At 43.8% G+C, this 26,269-nt stretch overlaps 1 protein-coding gene across 3 annotated transcripts in view; it reads left to right on the top strand.

The window, feature by feature from the left end:
- Positions 1-26,269, top strand: part of HHAT (hedgehog acyltransferase) — a 169,795-nt gene that overhangs the window by 2,335 nt on the left and 141,191 nt on the right. For all 3 annotated transcript variants that reach the window (XM_083733553.1, XM_083733554.1, XM_083733555.1), the window contains exons 2-6: positions 237-394; positions 7,822-7,889; positions 11,752-11,865; positions 14,008-14,202; positions 17,896-18,108. In XM_083733553.1, coding sequence (XP_083589679.1) covers positions 286-394; positions 7,822-7,889; positions 11,752-11,865; positions 14,008-14,202; positions 17,896-18,108 — 699 coding nt within the window. In that variant the 5' untranslated portion in view covers positions 237-285. The remainder of the gene's footprint in view (positions 1-236; positions 395-7,821; positions 7,890-11,751; positions 11,866-14,007; positions 14,203-17,895; positions 18,109-26,269) is intronic.

Here is a 26,269-nt window from a genome sequence, read left to right as displayed (position 1 = left end):
AGGCCTCTGAGGGCAACCCACACAGCTGTGAGTGCCACACTGGCAACTCATGTTCTATGTGCATTTGGTCCTAAACTGGACTGAACTGTTCTTCTATAATAATGCATTCGCCATTGCTCATGATTGACAGTTCGGATGAATATTATCTTCCACATAGAATTGTTGTTCTGCCCTATCCTGGAGACTCCTCTGGATCTAGTTAATAAAATTCATAAAATTATCTTCTTGTTTTGCAGGCGCTCTCTACCAGGATGTTGTCCTCCTAGGTTTCGGGAACCCTGAAAAATGCCATTACAATTAGGACTGCTACCGGTATGGGAGCTGTCTCTTTACCTGTTCGTTTCCTTCGGTTTTCATTTTTATTCCTTTTATGAAGTCTTCCAAGCCTCTCGAGGTAAGGCTCTATTTCAAGCTCATTCTCGTTAGGTACTTATTATTATTATTATTTGCTTTTGTAGTTCACAATGTATTGACTTAAATAGTATGTCTTAATGGAGTACTTTGTAACAGCTCCCAGCAGGGCCCCCTACAAAGGCTTTTTGCCCGGAGCTTGCGGGTACCCTTCCTTTGTGTGAGCCGAGAGCGGCAGCGGAGCCAGGCGGAAGGTACACAAGCTGTGCATCTCCTTTTAATGAAAGTCTAATTCAAGGTTTGCACTTCAGCTAGTCAGGGGCCACTAGAAGCAGTCAGTTGACGTTTATTTTGTAATAGGAAAAGACGACGCAAATCTGAAGGTTGGCCTACTAATGTGTTTTCAAATGGGTAACAATGGAAATTTGTTTTCATTTTCCAGACAAGAGTATTTTTCTTGCATGATGGAGAGCTCTGGATGTTTGTGACTTAAATTCATTTGCTTAACTCTTGAGAAGTGGCACTAACATTTTGTACGAAACTGTTTACTTGGATCATAATATGCCACTGTGTATAGTTTCTGGTCTGGTTAAGTCCCTTTTTTATTGTCTATCACATACTTTACCACTTGGTTGATTTGTACAGTCATACCTTGGTTTTCGGACGCCTTCATACTTGTACATTTCTGCTCTGAACGCCCTAAACCCAGAAGTAAGTTTGCAAACGTTTTTTGGAAGCCGAATGTCAGACGTGGCTTCCAATTGACTGCAGGAACCTCCTGCAGCCAATCAGAAGCCACACCTTGGTTTTCGAATGGTTTCGGAATGGATTAAGTTTGAGAACCAAGGTACCACTGTATTTTCACAAGGGCTCAGGTAAATAGTTAAGCAGACTGGCATGTTGAGCACCTTCTGGCCAAGGTAGCTTACCTGCAGAAGCTAAGAGTTTAAGAGAGTTCTGTGTATTGAGAGATTTGGGGATGCACCCCATTCTCAGGATGATAACTCCTTTAATGGAAAGTGAAGGTCTTGAGGAAGGAGGGAGCCATCCAAGAAAGAAGTAAAAGATGAAGGCCATTCCTTAGGGGCCACATTGATATCAGCTTGTGCGTCTGAGGTTGGGGTGGTCTCCTAGCTGTAAAGCGATTGGATTATTAGAAACTCAGAGTGATGAGTTTCTCATGGGTGTGTAGCCATTTCCATTTTCAGAGGAAGTTGTCTGTTCCTGCTATTTCAGCAAGAGTATTTAACAGCAGGTGACACTAGCAGACTGCCCCAGTCCTTGTTGATCATTTCTGTTTTTGTCAATTTCCAGTTTGATGTCTTGTTTCCCATTAATTTTGCAGCCGTTGCTTCAGCACAGTTATCCATAGTTATACTCATTGTGTGCCAGTGAATTCCACTGGTAAATTGCACACATGGTGAAAAGGTTGGTCTTGTGTACTCTGTGTGCCTCAGTTGCACAGTGTATGTGCTTTATCTATGTTAATGTTTACACCTTGAGCATAGAACCCACCTTGCTGATATCTGTCGAATATTAGGTTTCTGTAAATATATTTTAAGAATAGTCTTCAAAGCAGATTTAGTGCTTTGGTGTGAGATTGAACATAATTCAGCACAATAATTTTGAGAGCTGACGTTGCACAGGCATAACAATAGCTGTTGCGCTGGCAGCTGCAGAACAGGAGCGTTGCTGAGTGCAATAACAGCAGTTGCACTCGGTGTTGCTCGGCATCTTTCCCAAGGGCAACACAGCTTTTGAATTTGGCTATTGCATTATGTTAAGAACAAGGTCCCCCACTTGCAGAATGGCTGTGGCAGTAATGGACTGCTGCAATTGGATATCACCTTTGAAATTACAGTGGTACCTTGGGTTAAGTACTTAATTCGTTCTGGAGGTTTGTTCTTAACCTGAAACTGTTCTTAACCTGAAGCACCACTTTAGCTAATGGGGCCTCCTGCTGCTGCTGCGCCGCCGGAGCACGATTTCTGTTCTCATCCTGAAGCAAAGTTCTTAACCTGAAGCACTATTTCTGGGTTAGCGGAGTCTGTAACCTGAAGCGCCTGTAACCTAAAGTGTATATAACCTTAGGTACCACTGTAATGCAACCAAATCCTCATGCTTCTGGCATAAGTACATCAGTTTTTCCTGATTCTCTCATAGCATTAAAATGCATACCTGTTGAAAGTCACAGTTGTCAGAGAATGCTTTGATAGCACATTTTATTGGAGGTGTGGACCTTTTCTCCCTCTCAATGGGATATTTTGCTTAAGAACAGAAGAAAGGATGCTTTGCTGTCTCAATTTATCAGTTGGGTGTGGAGTTCCTACCCATCAGTATGTACTTAGGGGGAAGACACAGGTGTTTGTCTTGTGGTGTTTCTGTCCCTGTTGAACATGTCTTGCTGCTGTGTCCATGGTTCTCAAGTGTGTCACAGGCCTTTTCGCGTGTTGTCTGTTCTGAATTGTGGGTGGCTCCTAGAAGCTGTCAACATGCAATAGTGGCCACACCCTGGGAAACAACTTCACCTGACCGGCTAAACCAGGTGAGGGTAGCCGATGGGCCTCAAGCCCTTAGTGAGTTAGGGACTTCCCCTGCATCAGAAGACAGGCTCTGGCGGATTGAGCGGACGAGACCCGGAGTGGGTCCAATGGTCAAGAATGCAGTTTCTGCATGTGCTATGGAGGGATGTGCGGGGCAGACAGGGCGTGTCAATTTAGGAAGGAGAAGGAAAACTCTGATCCTAAACCTCCACTGCCTTGTGGGACATCTTCGGGAGAAGAAAAGTCTAAGGAGTAAAACCCTACACAAATTGGGAGTAGAGTCCCTAAGACAGTTGGATGGCGCCTCCTTCTGGCAACTCCTGCAGCCAAGCTGGTGCCAAACGTATCGCTCTGCTTTCCTTTGGACCACTTCAGTGAGGCTGACGGAGGGTGGTGGTCTTCTCTGGGCAGCCCAATCACACTGCCTAGACTTGCATCCTGGGGAGGTCACTTTGGTGCTGCTAATGCCGTAGTTTGACTTCACCCCCGGAGGCGCACTCCCTTGTCTCTTGAGACAGATGGATGCCAACGAAGAGCTCTGTTGGGTGACTGCTCTCTTTTTAAAGGCAGTTTCCATTATTGGGAACAAGTCACTAACTACATAATTCTTTTATTTCCAATGAGGCTAGCAATGCATAGCTGCTGCTGTTCCATAAACACATGTACTGTACCTATGTTCCTATCAGTTTCAGTGGGTTGGCTAACGCTCTTCTCTTGTCCAGATATCCTCTTTGTGTGGTGCAGGAGACCTCTCCCCTTGCACACATGCACATGAGATATGAGCATTCCGCGTGTGAATCATTCATGTATATGCTCAATATATTAAATGTTCCTCTTCCTTGTTGAGCTTTCTGAATCTGGCAATTTGATGGCTTAATTCAGATGTGCCTTCGATATTTTAATGTATATATAAAAAGAATACGCAACCTTTGTTTGTGGCGAAACATTTTTACTTTTGTCTCAAAGTAAATTGCCATGCTTATTTTTCTCCCACTAGGGGGAGATAGCAAAACAGTCTTTGCAAATGTTGGAAATGCAATCCCTAGCTTGCATGTTGTGATTAGGGCAAGCAGACATAGATTCTTCAACTTTTGCACTCATTTTTTTCCATGCTGCATTCTGTCTTTATATACTGAAAATGACTATAAAAATAAAGCAAGGTTTGCTTAAGGTACATGCTTATATAAAAAACATTCATTGTGTCCAGGTTTCTACCCGACACATGCGGAGAGAGATTCTTGGAAGTAAAGTATGTAATGGTACAGACTCAGCAGCAGATACAGGGCTCACAAGTCTTGGTTCATGAGCAGGGTAAGATCGGAACTGGATAGAAGTAAGGAAGATGTCCCAACAGGCTTCCCTGCCGCACCCGCCAAGCTTTTAAAGAAAAGGTGTGGCATGTTTACTCATCACACTTGCTCACCTTGCAGGAATGATGGGATTGCAAATGTGTGCTCTGTCTGGCCACGTCGGTCTGCTGCTTCCATCTGCAAAGGTGGCACCAGGCTCTAGGTGGCAAGACTGCACCCTCAGGCTCTTGTTCGGGCACTGCCACATCCTCCCTTGGCTGATCCAAGTCCTCCCCAGCCTCCAGTGCTATGGCAGCATTTTGTCACTTTGGTCCCAGAGATTGGAGGATGCTGACTGGGCATTTGCAGGAAGGATAGACCAGGTAGAGAGGGTTGAAGGGTTGAAGAGAGGGTTGTCTGCTGTAGGGCAATCTTGAGCAGCAGACTTGATAACTGTACTTAACAGGCAGGTTTAGAATCAGCAAATAGCCATATTTAAGTGGATGACCATGCAGTAGAATCTGCCAGAGTAAAGCAGGAAGAAAATGTTATGCAGGGGATGCAAAATAGGACGGGACAAAGCACACACCGTTCATGAAGGACAGTGTGAGGAGACATTTGCTGGTTATCCTGATCAAAAGACTGAGTGAGAACAGGAGATTCTGAGGGGGGGGGAATAGTTGGGTTCTTCTTGTTTTTATTGTGTATTTTACATTCTTATATTGTTTTACGTTCTTATATTGTGATTTTATCTTGTGAGACCTGTGGGTATAGGGTAGTAAACACATGTTGCTGCTGTTGTTGTTATTAATATTCACTTTGAAACTCAGAAGGAGTTGGGAGAAGAATGGCTAATCCGCCTGATATTTCCCTGATGTTTCTTTCTTTTGCCCGCCTTAAATGTCCCATAGGCTGAGGATGGACCTGGGAACTCCAAATGACTCTGATTGTGAGTTTGTTCCCCGCCCCTCGCCTTCTGCCCACAAATAGTCGATACAGCTATCTATGTCTGTAGTACAGTTCAATCATGGCACCATCTTTGTCAGTAGGCATTTGTGCACGCTTATTTCCGCCACTAATCTGCAGGCTGTTCTGACCCTAGCAGTTGATAGCATAATGTTGGAGAAATGATGCTTTGAAAGTGAATTATGGGTATGTTCACATTAGTGCTAGGGCTGATGGGAGTTGTAGTTGAGCAATATCTGGAGCGCCAAAGGTTCTTCACTCCTTTTTTACACCTTTGATTTCTGCCTGCGCTGCCCTATCTGTGCCTTGCAGAAGCACCTTTTAATCATGCTTTGGAGGCAGCCAGAGATAAAGCCTCACATGCCATGCCATTAAATAATCTCCAAAGTAACTCATTAAAGCTCTGCCTCTATGGAATAAAATAATTCTTAGTCTACATTTTTTGTGTTGCTCTCTGCAAGGTCAGTGGTGCCGTATTAAGAGGGTCTGCAGGTTAACCAGGGAGAAAAGGAAAAAGAAGCAGCAAAAATCCCTCAGAGAAGATGACGCTTTCCCTTGAGATTTATCTTGGGTGTCACAAAGTGAGAGCAAAAACTCATTCTGTTGAGAGATGAATTTCTTCAGGTAGAAATTAAGAATCCCCCTCAGAAAAGCAAAGGTGATAAATCAAGCGTTTGGCTCCTCACTCGAAGGGCTTTTTTCTTCCCCCTTCAGCTAAGCAAAGTTAACTGTTTGAACCTCTGAGGCCGTCTCTCTTCCCTTTGACTCCAAAATAGGACTTGACAGGCTTTTGTTGGGGATAAATTGTGGGCAAGAGTGCATTTGATATTCAGTGGATTATACATGTTGAGAATTTTGCTCTGAGTGGCCAATAGCTGTGCAAGGGCAATACCAACGTGTACACACACACACACACACGCCTTAAGGCTGTTGTTAATTGTTAGCAGATCTGGCTTTTAACAGATTAATTAATTGACTGATTAAGTTCAGGTTAAATCTGCATTTATTTGAAACACCAGCAAGCTGTGAAGGAAGCCCAGGAAATGGATGTGGATCTGTAACAGAAGTTGCTGGGTATGCAAGGGAGAGAGGAAATTAATTGGAAAGCCCGTGGGTGGACAAGTTGGAAGGGAATTCTGCTTTTGATAACTTTACAGACTGAACTCTCAACTATTGCTTCACTGCTACCTACCACTCGTATTTATTATTGATGCTCCTTTTGCCTATATTTGTCACTTTTTCTGTGAATAAGCTGTCTGATCAATTCAGTAGGTCACTGTTACACATTCTGTGAAATTAAAGACATTGACTATCTAGCACAGCGCCCACATGCTTTTTTGACTATTGCTTTTATGCTGTGGGCCATCCTGAACATTGGTTTTACAGCAGAAGGATGGAATATGAATGCTGCTGAATATTACAAAAATCTAATTATTGTGGCTTTTATGTCTAAATTTAAGTGATAATGCAATAAACCAAAATAGACATGCATCGTTAGAAAGGAACCACTTACTTCAATGCTTTTAAACATGTGTTTTCTGTGATGCTATGCAGTAGAACTAAAATAGCATTTATTTATTTTTAAAAGATATGCAATGAATTTAAAGCCCTGATCAAACTGATTGTTACTCCTTTCTGAGTCTAATGGTCACACAGTGAGTGGCCACTTCTGGTGAAAGATATTGGTTTCATTTTGCACCTTTTCACTATTTAGTAAGGGGAAATGCCTATAGAATGAAGGCTTGGCATCATTGGCCTGTTAGCATTTTGACTCCTTGTCTCTTTTAAATAGCACTAACTATTTCAGCAAGTGGAAGTCGTCAGGCTGTTGCAGGGATATGAAATGTTGTGCCCATCCTCACCTTTAGGAAAGTCAACACAAGGTTTTCTACACCATATCTTGCTTTAAAATTTGGTAGGGCTGTGGGTGACTAAGATGGAGTTGCTGGTGATGACTGAATCTGACAGCTGGCCACCTCTGACATAGAAACAGAATCTGTAATAACTCCATTTTCAGCCTAAACATGTTGCCATGCTCCTGGAATCCAGCGATGACACAGAGGCTGAAGTACCAGGGTGGCTGTCTGAGGAGCAGGCCATTGGGCCTGAAGACCCCCTGAGACTAGATCAAAGGCTCCATCCTTTGAGCTCAGGTGCCTTGCATGAATGCCTGGAACATGCTAGATTCTGCTCCAAAAGGCTACTCCTTTTAAGGCTCCACAATTCTCAACAAAAGGTGGAGCTGGAGTAGACAGTTTCAAGGAGCATGTGACTCAGTTGGGAAGATGCATTCACTGAAATAAGTCCTATGCTTCCTAGACTCTGTCCAGGGTCCTGAAAGACCTGCTCTTAACTTCTCACCTTCAGGCATTTAAGCCCTGATGAAACCCAGTCCATTTCTTTCATTCTATTCCAAAACAGCTTGATGGATTTTTGTCCTCCTAAGTCAGCCATGGCTTTGTTTGGGGTTTTTTTTGCTAGGAAACGATATATGCTTACTTGGAAATAAGTCCTACTAGGCTTAATGGGATTTCATGTTTAATAATTTGGGTTAGGTTGCAGTTGTTGTGTAACAGAAACTGATGTACATGTTGAGCTGTTTATAAGAAACAACCAACTTCTGTTACTTCCTGATAATAACTTCTTATTTAATGATCTGTTATTCCTGGCAGAGTATGAAGAGGAACTTGATAGAGAATTTGAGCTGGAAACTGATTCACTGTTTGGAGGATTTAGAAAGGTAAGGTCAATGAATATTGCTGAGATATTACTTTTAATTTGAATAAGCATGGGAATAAGCAGTTTTGAATTGCCTTTCAGTGAACTGTAATTGGCTTTGATGACTGGTGTGTTAAATTGCGCTCTGGATGAAGAAGGAACAGTTTGGCACAAATTGTGATGGAGCCCCAGTGCTATCCTGTGCCATATGGCTTGTCAGGTTGGCATAGTTAGGCTTGCCAATTAATATGGCCTGTGTTGCTTGGCGGAGAAATTGAACTAAGTGCTGCATTAAACTTTGCAGATCTGATCTGTGCAGCTGTGTGGACTTTAGTGTGCAAACAAATTCAGATTTGCTTGCACACACGTCTTTCAGGAGTCAATGTCACAAGTACCTATTGCTACTATCATCATATGAGCTAAATAAAACTATTAGGAAAAGCAACAACAAGATTTCCTCTCCCTTTTTTCATATTTAGTGGAACAAACACTAAAAACTCAACAGTTAAAAAACCACGCAGCATTATTCAGTATATACAATCATTATTAATATTAGGCAGGCATCTTTGTTTTCCTGTTTTTGATACCTGATATAACAAGAAACCTTATTGTTTAGGTCAGCCTACCCAAAGCTTTTGGCATGATGGTGAAGATATTGTTGACAATTCGCCTTAACTAGTTATGCCACCTATGTTCAGTCTGAAGCAAAAACGTGAAACAAATTTGGGTAGCTTTTTTCTAGAGTTGAAACATCTGCAGAATTTTAAGAGGAGACAAAAGAGAATTAGTCTGCAGTTTTACGCAGACTTGCCATTGAATTCAGTGAAGCGTTCTTCTGAGTAAACATGCATAAGATTGGATTGCTGCGTTGTCTGTATTTTAGAATGAAAATCCGTGGGCATGGGGTTTGGTTATCTCTAGATTTCTACCTCTGGTGAAATTTGAAGCAAATCTGAAAATTCCTCCTCAAACAAAGCAGTGTTTCACAAAGGGTCTGACCCATCTCCAGCCTTAATGCAGGCTTTGCCAACTTGGTGCCCTCCAGATTTTGTTGGACTACAACTACCAGAATCCCTGACCCTGACCACTGGCCTTGCTAGCTGGAGCCGATGGGAGTTGTAGTCCAAAACATCTGAAGGGCACCAGGTTGCGGAAGGCTGCTGCAATGTATCGCTGCTGTTGACTGTTTTCCTTCTCAGCTTCTGCAGGAATAGCAATAAGGGATGGGACTGGCCTGATTATGTATTTTGTAAGCCTATTCTAATGAGTTATCCATCTATCCTGGGTCTGTTGCACCTGGAAATGTAAAGAAATGTGGCAGTATGCTCAGATACTCTGAGAGGGAATGCTTTAACTAGTTGGCTTCTTTTATTGCCTCTTATATGTCATGTCTGTTCATAAATACCATATTTTTCGCTCTATAAGACACACTTCCCCCCTCCTAAAAAGTAAGGGGAAATGTGTGTGCGTCTTATGGAGCGAATGCAGGCTGCACAGCTTTCGCTGAAGGCAGGAGAGCATCCCTCTTGCTCTCCTGGCTTCGCTTCGCTGGAGAGCTGCTGCACAGCTTTCCCTCTCTGCGCAGCACCCCTTCAGTGAAGCGGGAGGAGAAACGGAGCCCCTTCCATTTCTCCTCCTGCTTTGCTGGAGAGGCGCTGTGCAGAGAGTGAGAGAACATTTTTTTTAATTGTTCTCCTCCTCTAAAACTAGGTGCGTCTTATGGTGCATCTTATAGAGCGAAAAATACGGTAATTGCAGGAACTGGTGGCATTTCACTTAGGCCAAAGGTTTGAAAACATCGCCTTTATATTATGGCCCATCTAGGTCAGTATTGCCTACTCTAACTGGCAGCATATCACCAGGGTTTCAGACAGGAAGCTCTGCTTGGAGATGCCAGGGATTGAATCTCTGTGTGTTTCTTCTCTACCACTGAGCCACGCTCCCTCCCCATACCGCTTCCTTTAAATCAATATGGGAGCTTTGTTCCACATCCCTGCGGATTACTGGGAAATACAGAGGGAAGGGTAAGGCTAGTGAGTCAGACATAGCAGCAGAACTAATCCGGTGCTTCCACTGCACTGACTTTGGCGCTGCCTTGCCTCCCCATCTTACTCCCAGTATGAAAAAGTGACACAGGCAGCAGGAGGTCATGTGAGCCCCACCAATCTCCCCACCAACTGGGTGGCCTCCCTGACCACCCGGTACCCCTTCCCCTTTCAGACCGGCCTTCTATTCCTCCCATCATTTTTTTTTGGACCATTCTCTCTCTCTGCCCCATCTGACCCCCCAGTCTCTTTTCCTAGGCCACCTTGCTTCCCATGCCTTGCTGCTGACTCAGCCCCTGCTTGCTCTTTTCCTAGACTTGGTCTGTTCCTCATGCTTCAGCAACCGTGCCTGCCCTGCCTAGCTTCTGAGGAGCTCAGCAGTTGGCGATAGAGATTCTTAAGGATTAGAGTAGCTCAGCAAATTGCAAGCAGTGAACCTTAGCAGCAGAGCAGCTAAGCCTATGACCAGTGCTTTTGGGGGGAGGGTATGCAGTGGGACGCAGGTGGTGCTGTGGGTTAAGCCACAGAGCCTAGGGCTTGCCGATCAGAAGGTTGACGGTTCGAATCCCCGCAATGGGGTGAGCTCCCGTTGCTCGGTCCCTGCTCCTTCCAACCTAGCAGTTCGAACGCATGAAGTGCAAGTAGATAAATAGGTACTGCTCCAGCGGGAAGGTAAACGGCGTTTCCGTGTGCTGCTCTGGTTCGCCAGAAGCGGCTTAGTCATGCTGGCCACATGACCCAGAAGCTGTACGCCGGCTCCCTAGGCCAGTAAAGTGAGATGAGCACCACAACCCCAGAGTGGTCCACGACTGGACCTAATGGTCAGGGGTCCCTTTACCTTTACCTATGCAGGGGTACGCATACCCCTAAACATTTTGTGAATCTGAGTTTGGCCTCAATGAGTAGGAAAGTGAGAGTACCCCTAAACATTTTTTTAAAGAAAAAAGCACTGCCTGTGACCTTTGTGACTACCTAGTCTTCCCACCCTCATGACGGGCAGCTTAGCCAGTGACTCCTGAAGGCATGATTGCTACTGTGACACCCAAATCCCTTAGCATATTACTGGGTTAATTTATATGGATGTGTACATATGTGTATGCCCCTATATATAACGGTGTGTGTTAAGTATGCCTATTGTGTGTGCATATATATTTGTAAGAGAAGGATATGGTGCATAACGTATTAATTTAGCCTCACAGACCTTTTCTATTGTCCTCTCACGAGGATCGCAGACAGCGAAATGTTATACGGCTGCTTTGTTGGCGCTAAAGATTTTGTGGTTGTTTCATAGGCTTCAAGCTAAAGCAAAGGGGAGGAAAAATTCCTCCAGCACCTACTTGAAAACTGTGCCACACTTTTAACAGCATGAATTCATACAGACACCCAGACAGTGATTGCCGTCTGCTTTCTGTTCTAATTTGGAAATTCCTTTTGATCAACATTGTGCAAAAGATGGCATTGTTCTTGGCAGGCATCCTGGGAATATCTTCAGAAAGCGAATGTGGCCATACAGATTGTGATGGATACATTGCCAGGGGAGGAAGAGAGAGAGAGAGAGAGAGAGAGAGAGAGAGAGAGAGCAGGGAGGAAGTATAGTACTTAAATTTATATACCGTCTTTCTTCCAATGCACTCAAAGGTGGTTTACAATTTAAAAATAATGAGTTACAACTCAATAAACAGTGATAGAAAAAGCCCTCATGTGTTATGTTGGATACCTTCTTCAGCCATGGTTTCTCCTGGTTTGCGACCTAAATTGAAATGAAAGCAGTGATCATGTATTTCCAGTCTCCTCCTCATGCTTTAAACCCGTTTTATGATGGATTCAATTTATGCCTAGGATCCCATGGATTTTGAATGGAATTTTTGGATGGAATGGGGTAAAGGATATATCCTGTGGCTTCTTTTTGGTCACCTCACGGTATCACAGCTGTCCAGCCTTTACATGAAGAAGGTAGGCGACTTTGAGCTGACCTGCTCTAATTTGGAAATTGCTTTGGATCAACAAATAAATTGACCATTATCTCTAAGAAGAATAAGAAAGCTCTAGTTTTACAGTACTAGTAGCGTAGACGTGTTTTGTTGCCTCTGTGGCCTCCCTTCCCACAGGTAGCACAAAGTGACATTCAGTCCTGGTAGCAACCCTAAAAGGTGGGATATATGCCTGCCCAATGGGATCTCCTGTGACTTCTAGGGGTACAGAGCTTCACTCAACATCGGAGGCTGGATCAAGGGGCACAGCTGTAGTACCCTTTAAATATGTGGTGCCCTTTCCAGTCCTGGGTAGAGTTTGTCTGATGCTGGAGGTGGGAGAATAAAGTTATAAACTCAAACTAAAACCCTAGTGGGTTGCCCCCACCAATTTAGCCCTCCGAGGCCTGGAGTAAGTGTACCCAGCTGTCTCACTTCTGCACAGGCCTCTCCCATTTTTCATGGCTAATGTGTGAAGGGTCTAGAACAGGCAGAGGCAAACTCAGCCCTCCAGATGTTTTGGGACTACAACTCCCATCATCCCTAGCTAACAGGACCAGTGGTCAGGGATGATGGGAATTGTCATCCCAAAACATCTGAGGGCTGAGTCTGCCTATGCCTGGTCTAGAACAAAGCATGGTGGGGGGCGGGAATAGCAAGTGTTACATCAGTCACACACCCTGAAATGTGGTTAAAAAAATAAATCAAAAATCACAACTTAGTCAGTAGAAAGACATGGTTAAGAGCTGCACATATTGTTCCAGTGCTGCTCTATGTAGGGACATTGTGTGACCCAGCAGAGGGGAACAGCATTTCAGATAATATTCAGTGTTTTTCAGCTGTTCTTTGGAAGTCTTCAAGAGGCCTGTCTAGTCACTCTTTGAAGCTAAGAAAGAACCACTGTAGCAATTCCAGCTGCAAAGAAAACCATCCTCTGCAACCGCCAATTTTTGTAAGGGCTTCAAAATCTAAGCAGACAAGAGGCATAAATATATCTTTATTGGATGCATGTGTGAAAGATTAACCAAAAGAAGAAGAAGAAGAAGCCCTTAGTCTTTCAGAAACAACCACATTTGCAAAGGCAAAGAAAAGAAGAAGAAAAACTCTCTTATTTATGTAGGTGGGGAAATTAGTTCCCCCTTGGGCCACATGAACCCATTTCTTCCCCAGTCCTTGTAGAAATGCACGGATTCCCTTTGCTCGCCTGCTTTAGTGCCACACGTCAGTGGGTTCCTCCCCTCTCTCTCCTTTAGTTTTAATAATCTTATGGAACAGAGAGCCTGCAACACTGCTCAGCATGGAATTCATTAGAAGTGAGCCACTTTTATTTTCAATTATTCCTTCAAGAATTTTTCCTATTTTAAATATTTGAAGGGGAGTGGTTGTACAGTAGCTTGAAATTAAATATCACACACTTTCCACAGATGTCTCTGTTATGTGCTACAGGTCGACACTGTGTTTTTGTAATATAGGCAGGCGCTGACATTTTTCCAAGCGCCGCAACCTAAGTGTGACTAATGGGTTGGTTCCAAATCTACAGTGAGGGGGAAAAGGTATTTGATCCCCTGCTAAATTTGCCCAGTCCAGCCTTGTGCAGGTCTACAATCTTGTCCCTGACATCCTTGGACAGCTCTTTGGTCTTGGTCATGGTGGCTACTTTGGAATCTGCTGGATTGATTAATTCTGTTGACAGGTGTCTTTTGTACAGGTACTGTTAACGAGCTGAGATTACAGGTAAGACCTCTCCCTTGCAGCAAGTGCTTGTTACATACAGTGAAGATACCAGGTAGCCTGACATCTGGCTGGTTAATGGGGATCAAACACTTATTTCACTCATTATAATGCACATCAATCTCTGCTCGTTGGTCTTCTGGGTTTCTGGGGGGTTTTCCTGTTGTTATTCTGTCTCTCACAGCTACAATAAACCTACCATTAAAATTATGGACTGGTCATTTCTTTGTCAGAGGGCAAATGGGCAAATTTAGCAGGGGATCAAATTGTACTCCTATCCCATTCCTTGTACAAACTGATGCAAAACTGAGTTGAATCCGGAGCTGAGTCTTGAGTCATGCATTGAACCGAAAGCGAGTGTTTTTGTTCATTATTGTCCTCCCTGTCTTTTTAGTACAAACCATGGTTTCTGATGGTGTATGGCATGGCAGCCTGTTGGTTTCTGCTTGGTACCAATGGTCTGGCAGTGATTTTTCTACATGTAACTTTCTCGTACGGAGTGGCTCAATTTAAGAACCCCTTTCTGATGTGGCTGGGCTCATTGCTTCTGTTGTCAACTTTGCGTGTGTCTGCCCTGGAAGAAATAAAGGTAACTGGTTGGTTTTTTTAAAAATAAAAATAATACTGTGATTAATTTGTTTAAATTCATTCATACCAAGCGCTTTATTGTTGAAATAACCACTTTTCAATTTGGTTCTGAAAATGTGCATTTTGAGGAATCTTCTTTTATAAGAAAGCTTAAGGTTTAAAGAATAGTTACCCCTCTCATTTCAGGAATTTCCAACATGTGTGCTAGGGCGAACTAGCGCAAAGTACCCATCCTCGGAGGAGGGGTTAGTCACTGTCTCTCTGCATGATGTACTGTTCTGGCTTTGCCTCTGCTGCTGTTTTATGCAGTCCTCCTCTTTCTCTGCATCAGGTGCATTTTAGGAAGAAGTGTTATCAGCATTGTTGCTGTTATTTATTCAGATTTTTATGCTGCTGTCCATAAAATCTCTTGGTGATTTCAAAAATGACTGAAAACATCATCTAATAAAACAAAAACCAGTGTCCCAAACAACCAGCAGAGGAACTAGCGCAACAAACTGAACAATAAATTTATGACCAAGCTGCTGCTATCTCCCAAAAGAGCAGGACTTATTTGAGGGGTTTTATAGCAGTGTGGAGAGGGTGAAGCTTATGTCTAGAACAGTAACTCATGCTAGGGATGGACTCCACCCTGGGCAGGCAAACTCTACTGCCTGAATTCTGCCTAATGGCTTAACTATGATTTGCTTACTGCCAACAAACCACAGTTTGAAGCCATGGTTCGTTGGTTTCTGAACTTTGGTTTTGTTATGCTTCACATATTAGCTCTGTTAGTAGACTTTTCTTTTAACTACCCTAATCATCATTTTCTTTGTCAAGCTGGGCCTTTCATAGTGTGATTCATGATTTCATAAAATGAAGACAAGTCTTGTAGAAGTATTCAGTTGCAGATCCATGTCTCCTTTTTATATTTCTGCAAGGTTCCATATTCTGTGGTCGTGCTGACCTTTCGAATCAGCAGGATAATGGAGATAATAAGTGCCTGAGTGTTCTCTCATCAAGTAATCGGCCCCACAAACCTAGTACCACTCTGTTTTTATGAGGTCTCTGCATTCTCCTGCTCCTTTCAATGTTGTCAGCAATGGTCTGTGGTTGGTGGACGCAGAGTCAAAAATTGCTTTCTAGTCTTATTGGGACAATTTTTCTTAAGTTTCAGTGGGAAACAATTAAGGAAATGTCAATCTGTCGTGACTCCCATTGCTACCCTGATACTTTTTCTAGATAAGTTTTTTGGTTTTCTCTGACTCAGAACTTTCATTGTGCCAATGAAATCCCCTCTGACTTTAAGCTTAGAGCTGCTGGCTAACGCCTTTGTTCCTGTTACCTACCTATCCCACGTTTGAAAATGGGCGAGGAAATGAGGGTTTCTCATAATGAAGCAGTGATTTTTGCTATTTTAATGTTAGTACTGTACTGGTGGAATGTTTCCCATGCAACCCACTGGGACTAATTTATGCTGTTAGCGCTGCTTTCAGTGACCTGTGCCTCCAGCTTTTCCACCATAATATGAAATCTGTCTCTCTATAGACACCAAGAGTTGTTTTGTATTACCTTGCCCGGGGCCAACACCAATGTGCGTTATCAACCTCTGGGGTCATCCAAAGACCATTTCCATGCTCTTCGACTTGTTCTCTGCTCTTCTGTGCAGACACCATTCATCTGGTACCCTTTATCACAGGGGTGGGTAACCGGTAGTCTGTGAGCAAATCTAATAGTAGGTCAAGTTGGTCATAATGAAATCAATTCTTTATGTTGTGTTCTTTGCCTTAGAAAGTCTGCCTTGAAGAGGAAGTCCGAACTTTCACTTTATGTTCTTATCATATAAAATGTTATGCTAGATTTCTGGTACAAACCCTTCTGGAAGCTGTACCCGTGAAACTACAGGCAGCGAAGGTTTTGCGTGCATCCAATTGATGTGTGACCGCTAATGCACAGGTCCTTTTGGACCCAGGAGGGGGAAGAATGGGGGCAGAATGGGGTATAGCAGGGGAATAACGGGGCAGAGCAGGTTTATGCATGCTCTGTGGACACATGCGGGTACTGGGAACGGAACCCCCATGCAGATGGAAGTGGTTATGCGATTTGCCCAAAGGAGCCCTCTCTGTGCCATTGAAATTTTCACTTCCCTTGTTAAAGCGCTTATCTCCAACAGCATCAGATCTCAGATCTTCCCTTTACAGTCCTGCTCAGCAGACTGGAGGGTTTTGGGGTTTTTCTTTTTTTAAAAAAGGCAGACAGGAGTTTTAGGCCAAAAGTGCACGATAATGCAGCTCTCCTTTTGCTTTTTTTATGGATTCTTTCCCCAGAGGTATACAGCACATAGCGGGATACAGAGTCTGAATAATGTTACAGACCTTTGTGCATGTGGGTCTTGTGCCGCTGGGTTTATTATTTCTGCCTTAATTTTCATCCTCCTCAGGCCTTATCTCAATATTGATTTCTCTCCCTGAATAGAGAATGATTTTTGGTGCTGTTACAGAGCATGCAACGGCTCCTATATAACTTTATACATATAGTACCGTATTTTTCGCTCCATAAGGCGCACCAGACCATAAGGCGCACCTAGTTTTTAGAGGGGGAAATCAAGAAAAAAAATATTATGTCTGCTTCTCACAGAGCTTCTCGGGGCTGCGGGGGAAGCTCGGGTTCCCCTTCCCCCAGCCCCAAAGAGCAAAGAAGCCAAGACAGCGAGTGGGATCCATCCTGCTTGCTTTCTTGGCTTCTGCCATAGCCACACTCAGCCTGTCCGGCAGGGAAAGGCTGCGCATGGGTATGGTAATTCCCCCACCTCCCACAGGAGCCGCGCACCCTTTAAGGACTGACTGGCCGCGTCAGTCCCTTCTCCCTCCTAGGGAAAAGCCTGCAAGAGCCGCACGGAGCTTTTCCTGCCTGCCTGCCCCCTGCATTCTCTCCTTAAGACGCACACACACTTCCCCTTACTTTTTAGGTGTGAAAAAGTGCGTCTTATGGAGTGAAAAATACGGTATATGAGCTTGTGCTCTGCTCTGTTCAGATGGGGAGGCATAGCAGCACTCCAGAAGCTGCCAGTCTCTCCAAGAGCAGGCCATCTCAAGACCTTTGGGTGTTTAACACAGAAGATTCAAATTGTGTTCCCTGGTAAAATACCCAACAACTTGCCAACATTTGATGGTAGCTCAAATCTGCCCGAGGTGGTATCTACTCTGGTGATTCATATGGATTTTGCTATATATCATGTAGTTTTTGGTATCACACACGCTGGGTTCTGCCCAACTTTGTGGGTGCCCGAGTGTGACATCACGCGGCAGAAGGCGGTTCAACAGGACCTGCTGTGGCCACGGGGAAGCCCAGCGAGGCCTGTTGCAACCACAGGAAGGCCCCAACAGAGGCTCTGTGGTGGAGACAAAGGCCCCGGTCTAGTCGCCACCAGGGCACCAGAAAGCAGTAAGGCAGCAGGTGGGCACCCAGAGTCAAAATTTTGTGGGTGCCCAAGCACCTAGGGCCCTCCAAAGATGGCACCAGTGTTTGGTATATTCAATAAAGTAGCAAAGTAGCATTTTAGATAGTGGTACCTAATACACTGAGCACTATAAACACCGAGTATTGTAAAAATGATTAGTGTGTGGTTGTGTGGCATTGAATCCGCAATGTTCTTTATCTCCTTATATGAGTGGGTGACATTTCACATAATTTTTGATCTGCTTTTATTCTACAGAGAGGCTGGTATGCCAGTGAAAGTGAATACTACTTGCTTCTTTTCACCCTGACTGTCCGCTGCCTCTATTACACAAGCTTTGGTCTAGAGTACTGCTGGTACAGGTCTGCCGAAATGACTCATCACCCATTCCTTTGGATGCTGGCTTATGTCTTCTATTATCCTGTCTTTCACAACGGACCCATTATTACCTTCGATGGATTTTATAAACAGGTGACAGCACTTTTTGGTATCTTATATGCAAATGGCCTTGAGAGAGTGGTTTAGAAGGTGATTGATATAATGGTGTTGATGATAATAATTATAATAATTCTTTGATCCTGGCAAAATAGAGATTTCTGTACTGCTCATAGCTGCTGGTTCTTAAGTCCCTTTATAACAGGGTTTCTCAGACTTGGGTCTCCAACTCTTTTTGGACTACAATTCCCAACATCCCTGACCACTGGTCCTGCTAGCTAGGGATGATGGGAGTGTTGAGATTTCCATTCCACCTTAAGGAGCTGACGTGTGGAACTGTTGCGTGTCACATGTCTGTTCACATTCCAGCACAGCTTGCTGGGAACTTCCGTTGTGTATATAGTTTTTGGTTTTCCTGTTCTCTCTGAGAAGACAGAGAGAGAGAGAGAGAATGACACGACATGTTTCTTTGTCCTGATTTATGATTAATAAATCTGTAGTTGTAGTATGCTTTCACAAGCCTCATGCCTATTCTGTGTGCACAGTTTGATCTGCTGATAGTGTGCCCTGGCTTTGAAGCCTGGGTTTGCTGATTTACGTCGGAGCAGAGGCTGATGGTCTTCGCAGCGGGACGACTGTGTGTTGACAGGGAGTTGTAGTCCAGCAATAGCTGGGGACCCAATTTTGGCAAAACCCTACTTCATAATATGTACCTGCTTTGTTGCCATAGCTTTCTCTCATGCCTATGCTCACCAGAAGGCCTCTGGCCACATGGTTTTCTGACGCCATATTGATCTTACCACTTACGTGATGCCCAGCCTCTTGGGAGTTGCGTTGCTTTTGTGGCATGCTAAACACACTGACAGTGGATCCATGCAAGTAGGAGCTTTGGCATGGCCTCAGACCAGTGTAGCCACTGGCAGGGCCCGCTGGCTGGATCAAAGAATCCTGTGATTCAAAATTGTCTTTGCAAGGTCAAGGTGCAAAAAGAGCTGAAGGCAGCCACAAGAATAAATCCAGACTCATCTATTCCCCCCCCCCCTTTACTAGCTTAATGGGTTGTGGGAATACGGTGATGCAATTCATCTTGATTTCAGCAAAGCATTGACAAAGCTCCCCAGGATAATCTGGTTAACAAACTGCTTAAGTGTTGATTAACAGCCGGTTGGGAAGAAATACTCAACCGAGTGATCATTGGTGGTTCCTCAGCAGCTAGGGCGAGGGTGTTTGTTTTAGTGTGGCACTGCATAGACTCTGTTCTGGGACTTAGGTGAAAGGTTTGGGGAATCCTTATCAAATTTTGAGAGGTGGCAGCAAAGATGGTGAGTGGTGTGGAAGGGATGTCACATGGAAAGAAGACAAAGGCTTGTTTACTGCTGCAGGACTACATCTAATGGGCTTCAGAGCTACAGCAGAAATTTCAGTTGAGTATTAGGAGAAATGTTTTAACCGTAAGAGCAGTTTGACAAAGGAACCAGCTATCTAGAGGGTTGGTGGCTTCCCCTTCACTGCAAGTTCTCAAGAACAGATTGGACAGCAATCTGTTGGAGATGCTGCCTTATGCCGAGTCAGGCTGTTGGTCCGTCTAGCTCATTATTGTTCGAAGTGATGGGCAGCAGCTCTCCAGGATTTCAGACAGGGAATCTTTACCAACCCTACCTGAAGACGCCAGTGTTGAACCTAGGACCTTCTGCATGTAAAACGGATGGTTGTAGACCTTACATGCATGGAGCAGGGGGCTGGGTGTGGATGACCCACAGGGTGGAAGTTTGGCCCAGGGGATCATTTCCTCAACATCCCTCGCACCTGCTAATCAACTGTGGGTGACCCCTGCAGAGAGCAGGATTGAACCCTCTGCTCCTCAGCTGATGAGTGAAGAGTTTGTTCCTGCTGGATACTGCTTCACCAGCACATATTTTTTTGCCAAATAATATTTATTAGTTTTCCAAGTTTTTAACAAATCAGTGTCGAACTACATCAAATTTAATACAACTTTCTAAAAAAGTTCTTCATATTAGATGCTTCCCTCCTTCCCCGCATTGCTGTTTGATATTACATATTTTTCTCTAATCTACATGTGATTCCTTATATTCAATTCACTATTATTATTATTATTATTATTATTTTCACCAGCACATTCCCTGTCACGAAGCAGACCCCTGCAGAGAGCAGGATGGAGCCCTCATGGCACAGGATGATTGATGGGCCCCACCCACTTGTCAGTGTTGGCCTGTGGGATGGGGGAAGGGGAGATAACGATCTGCCCTGCCCGGCCAAAAGGGTTCCCCATCCCTGCTGTAGCTCTTGATTCCCTGCACTGAGCAGCGGGTGGATTGGGTGACCTACAAGATCCTGTCCAGCTCTATAATTGGGAAAAGTCTACAGGCAAAATGTCAGGTCCCCAACCCCTAATGGCAGGATTCACCTAATGTGTCTGGTCAGTGGAAGCTCTGTGCAAGGGCTTCTGCTTAAGCAATGGGACTTCCCCCTCCCCCTGTGCACCCACTGAAATTGGCTTGGGAGGGTTGAGAGAACCCCCAGAACAGCATGCGGGGGGCAGGGGGAAGGCGGATTGTTCTGTCTGGCAAACTGAAAATCTTGCACCATGCAGTGTTGAATTCCTCCCTAAGTGTGCATGTTGCAAATGACTAAGTTAGTTCAGCTGTGAGAATTCATCATGCTGATTTTTAGAATGGGCCATCAGATCCAGGAAAGCTTACCTCTTTTCTTGGCCATCAGATCTAGGCCAATTTTGATGGAATATAACTTTGAATTTTTGGAACATGTTGGAGGTGTCTTGGGAGCTGGTTGTGTGTGTTCCAAATAGGAGGCGATAAGATTTTCTTGCATGCCTTGAAAGAGATTGTCATTTAATCATAAGGATTTTTTAGCCTTTTGGGAAGTAAAGCCAGAAAGCTCTTTTCAGATTGTGCTGAACTCCTGTTCTCATTATCTCCTTAAAAATGCATGTTTCCTTACTTCAAAAATTCTCGCTGATGAGATTTTAAGTGGATAAATGTTTTAAGCATTGGCGTATTTACATAATTTTACATGACAGTGCTCTCTGCAGGATGGAAGCTGGGGAGAGTGGGACACAGCCTGGCAGTCCTGTTTCTGCAACAGGTGTAGACAAATCTTGAATTTGGGGGGGAAGGTGCATTAAAATTTATGTGCTTCACTGATAATATTTGTTGTTATTAGGTGCTAACAGGTGTTGCTAATAGGCTGTTTGTGCAGCTCTAGAGGGTTTCAGACAAAGCTTTCCTCAGCCCTGCCTGGAGATATTGAGGATTAAATTTGGGGACAATTAAATTTCTATATATTAAGCAATTAAATGCAATCTCTTGTCTTAATAGACCACATGAGTCAACAGGCCATAATCCCTTCTGGGCAACATTCTGTGGCTCACTTGCCATTCGGGTCTGTTGTGGGGAGCAATGAATGCCAGTGTTACCATTCTATGGTAGGCTACATTCTTCAATCTCTCTATGCTCCGTCCAAGCAAACAGGAAGCATTATCAGAGTTCAGTGACACAGAGTTCAGCTAGACTGGTGACTGGGAGTGGCCGCCGAGACCACATAACACCGGTCTTGAAAGACCTACATTGGCTCCCAGTACATTTCCAAGCACAATTCAAAGTGTTGGTGTTGACCTTTAAAGCCCTAAACAGCCCTGGCCCAGTATACCTGAAGAAGTGTCTCCACCCCCATTGTTCAGCCTGGACACTGAGGTCCAGCACCAAGGGCCTTCTGGCGGCTCCCTCACTGCGAGAAGCAAAGCTACAGGGAACCAGGCAGAGGGCCTTCTTAGTAATGGTGCCCGCCCTGTGGAACACCCTCCCATCAGATGTCAAAGATATAAACAACTACCTGACATTTAGAAAACATCTGAAGGCAGCCCTGTTCAGGGAAGTTTTTAATGTGCAACATTTTGATGTATTTTTAATCTTTGTTGGAAGCCGCCCAGAGTGGCTGTGGAAACCCAGCCAGATGGGCGGGGTACAAATAATAAATTATTATTATTATTAGTATTATTATTCCAGCCAGGCAAAAGCACTCCAAGAGGGTGAAAGACAACGGCTGCTGAGGGATGTGTCTCTAAAGGGTGTATAGCCTAGGAAGAGGCCTGAGGGCCAGAGAGCGAGACCTTCATTTGGTCCCCCAGGCCTGAGGTTTCCATCTCTGCAATATAGAATAAAGAACCGGCAGCTCAGGAAATAAACGAGAGAAGGTGGAGACCTGTGTGCTTGCATTAGTGAGATTCCATTTCATCTTGAATTTGTAGCTGCTGTATCGGCAAGTCTATAGCAGGAACATCAGCTGCTGTAAGCACCTTACTACCAGTTCCATAAAACGAAAGGAAAATTACCTCCAAGCTAAAGATTTTCAAAGATGCTGAAGGAATGTCGATACCCGGTTCCCACTAAAAGGAAACACTCTACGGCCTTGATAGATCTCTGCTGATGTGCCTAGATGAATATTTTATTTTATGATTTGGTGCTTGAACAGGAAGCAGATGTGTCAACATGCCTATAGAAGTCTGATTGGCATGCATCACCACTGAATTGGCAGCAGCCCAGAAATTTCCAGTCTCCCCCACCAAGCACTCTGAAGAATGGTAGTTTCTTCAAAGTATTCGCTGCTAGTGAGATGTCATTAAAGATGAGTCAGAATAGTGAAAGCATCCGGCAAGCTCCCTGAAAGATGTAATAAGAGTTATTAAGTAATCTTCCATTCTTTATGGAGAATAAGCCAATCATCTGTGTAATCATTTCCCAGCGATGAACAGAGCAAGGAAAGAAAGGGGAAAGAATAAAATAAAGAAATGGGAAGTTAGCTGAATGAGGTGTTTCCTCGTTCCCTTACCCTTAACAACTGAGGAATTTTTCCCCCTATTTCCCCACAAATACTTAATTTACTTCAGAAGTATAAACCATGACACACACCCACACACCCACACCCACCCACACACCAGCTAAAAGATATGTGGGCATTCTAGGTGTCCTGGCATGAATGAAGGTAAATGCTTAATTTTTAGATAACAAACATGCAGGCAAACAAACATATTATACAAGTGACATGTTGGACATTATAGTCTAATATCTGCTGTGTTTACAGTTTCTTACTAAATAATCAGAATCGCAGATCGCTGACAGTCTTGAGGAGGCTGCTGCTGAGTTTTGCCAGGTGAATGACTTGGCTGTGCTGGAGGCTGACTTGGTCTTCCAGAAAGGCTCCATTGTGGACTCTGTGCCCTTGGTGCATAAGCCTTCCTGCCTGATTGTCAATGGGGAATGTGGGAAATTTACTGTATTTTTCCGTGTATAGGATGCCCCCATGTATAAAAAGACCCCTGTTTTGTTGAACCCAAATCTTAGAAAAGTTGTTGTCGCTGATCACTGGGCAAACTGTATTTTAATTGCTGGTTCTGGAAAATCTTATGTGGAACAATGAATAATAATAATAATTTATTATTTATACCCTGCCCATCCTGCTGGACTTCCCCAGCCACTCTGGGCAGCTTCCAACAAAATACAGTGGTACCTCGGGTTACAGAGGGTTCAGGTTACAGACTCTGCTAACCCAGAAATAGTACCTTGGGTTAAGAACTTTGCTTCAGGATAAGAACAGAAATCGTGCGGTGGTGGTGCAGCGGCAGGCCCCATTAGGTAAAGTGGTCTCAGGTTAAGAACAGTTTCAGGTTAAGAACGGACCTCCGGAATTAATTAAGTTCTTAACCTGAGGTGCCACTGTACAGTAATCCATCAAACATTAAAAGCTTCCCTAAACAGGGCTGCCTTCAGATGTCTTCTAAAACTCTGGTAGTTGTTGTTCTCTTTGACATCTGGTAGGAGGGATTAATGGAGTTGGGTATGTTTAACCTGGAGACTGAGAGGCGATATGAAAGCAATCTTCAACTATCTAAAGGATTGTCACAGGGAAGATGGAGCTAGCTTGCTTTCTTCTGTTCTGGAGTGTAGGGCCCATATCAATGGCTTCAAGTTAGAAGAAAGGAGATTCTGACAGAACACCAGGAAGTACTTTCTGACCTTCAGAGCTGTTTAACAGTGGAACAGACACAAGAGGTAGTGGACTCTCCTTCCTTGGAGGTTTTTGACCAGAGGTTGGATGGTCATCTTGTCAGGAGTTCAGCCTACACTCGAGTAGGACCCTGGCAGAGACACATGCCCGAATGGCATGTTCCCTCCCTCCTGGTCGATCATTCGGGAGCTTCATAAGCTTTCTTCAGCCCGAACATCACAGCGACTGATTCCAACCGACACCGGCACACTCAGGGATCCACAGAGTTTGTGCACCTTGCGTTACAGATTTCAGCAACTCAGCATTTTGGCTAATCTACTTTATTTACATATAAACATACATGGAGCACTGCAACATAGCTCCCTCTCTCTCTAGCATCAGACAGCAAAGAGGAAAAGAACAAAGGACAGTAGTCCCCCTTCACGGAACACAGTAACACAAACATCCTGTCTTCATCACTTCCCACTTTGTGGAGTCAAAACATATACCATCATGTGAAAGACAAGAATCCCATGACTGCAATCATGGAGCAGGAATTCTAACACATCTGTCATGTATGATCTCGTTGAGACTCCTTCATTGCAGGGGGTTGGACAAGGGTCACTTTCAACTCTACGGTTCTGTGATTCTATAATTCTGTGTAATTTAGTTGCTTTTTTAACTCGTTTCTTTTTATTATTTTGTATTTTATAATGTTCATTTTAAATGTTAGAAGCTGCCTTGAATCTAACTTGGGAGAAAAGCAACACCCCCACCCCCACCACCACCACGTTTTAATGTACAAATATACATATAACATGATTTAAAGATTTGTAATAAATGAACAATGAGAATTATCAATTAATCATCATAAATAATACAAAGTCAAATTCTTTTTTTTTGTTTCTTCACAATAGTCTAATAATCCATAATTAAGTAAACATTTAAGAGGCCTTACCCAAAGCTGAAAGATGAAAGATGAGCAAATGTGATTTCATTTTCTTTAGCTGAACAGCATTATCTTAGTTTCTTTTTAATTAAGCAAAATTATGTGCTGAATATTAGGCATGTGCGATGTTGTAGAATTTATTTTGCAGTTTTAGGGGGCTGTGTTAGTGGTATGGGAAGCTTCCGGAAAATTGCATTAACTTTCAAGGTTGTTTATGGATTATTGCATGAAAGGTGATAAGGATTTACAGCTGTTGTGGTAGAGAAGGACCACAAAAATTGACTGCCTGAACTGATGTGCTTTATCAGGAAATAACCTATTTCGTTAGGTTCTAAATATCCATGTCATCTCATAATCATAGTCCAGAATTTCCTGCAAAAGGGAGATGCGAGAAGGTGGCGTCATATTCACTGAACAGCCCAATTCACTGCGAAGATGCTTACCTTTCAAGCCTTAAATGGCTTGGGACCCAAACACTGGGAAGAACGCCTCTTCCTATATCATTTTATCTGTGAATTAAGAATCTTAACTCAGCTACATTAGTAAAAAACCGTTTTGAATTCGTTATAAACATGCAACACCAGATGGTGCCAGAGAGCAAACAAAAAAATTCTAAGCGATTTATACATAGCTTTTTAAGCATTTTGTTATAATGATTTAATTTCTGACTTTTTTATAGCATTTCCCCCCTGTATTCAGAACCACTTTGAGGGCCTTCTACAGATGTTGTCACTTTCTGGAGTGTGTTAATGCTTGCATATAGGAGAGGAGCTTTTCTGTGGTGGTGCCACAACTTACAATTGCCCTTTCTAGAGAAGCTCAGTGGGTGTCAACATTACTATCTTTCCAGTGCCTGGTTAACAGAACAGTACTAACTGTAGGAAGCTGGCGCAAATTGTGCCAGTTGAGCTGAGATGAAAGAGTTATGCCAGTATAGCAACATTTGATGCTGTAGAGCAGTGATGGCCAAACTTGGTCCTCCAGCTGTTTTGAGACTACAATTCCCATTACCCCTGACCACTGGTCCTGTTAGCTAGGGATGATGGGAGTTGTGGTCCAAAAACAGCTGGAGGACCAAGTTTGGCCATCACTTCTGTAGAGAATAGCTATTGCTGATTCCTCAGCTCAGCTGAGGAAGCCCAAAATCTGTTGAATCCAAACAGCAGATGTTGGGCTTGGACTGTGCTGTAAGACTTCCTTGTTTGCTCAGGCATTTTAAAGGGACCA

Source organism: Podarcis gaigeae, assembly GCF_964106915.1.
Source record: "Podarcis gaigeae genome assembly, chromosome: 3".
Taxonomy (NCBI): Eukaryota; Metazoa; Chordata; class Lepidosauria; order Squamata; family Lacertidae; genus Podarcis; species Podarcis gaigeae.
The sequence above is the reverse complement of the archived record's forward strand: the minus strand, read 5'-3'. Positions and strand labels throughout refer to the sequence as shown.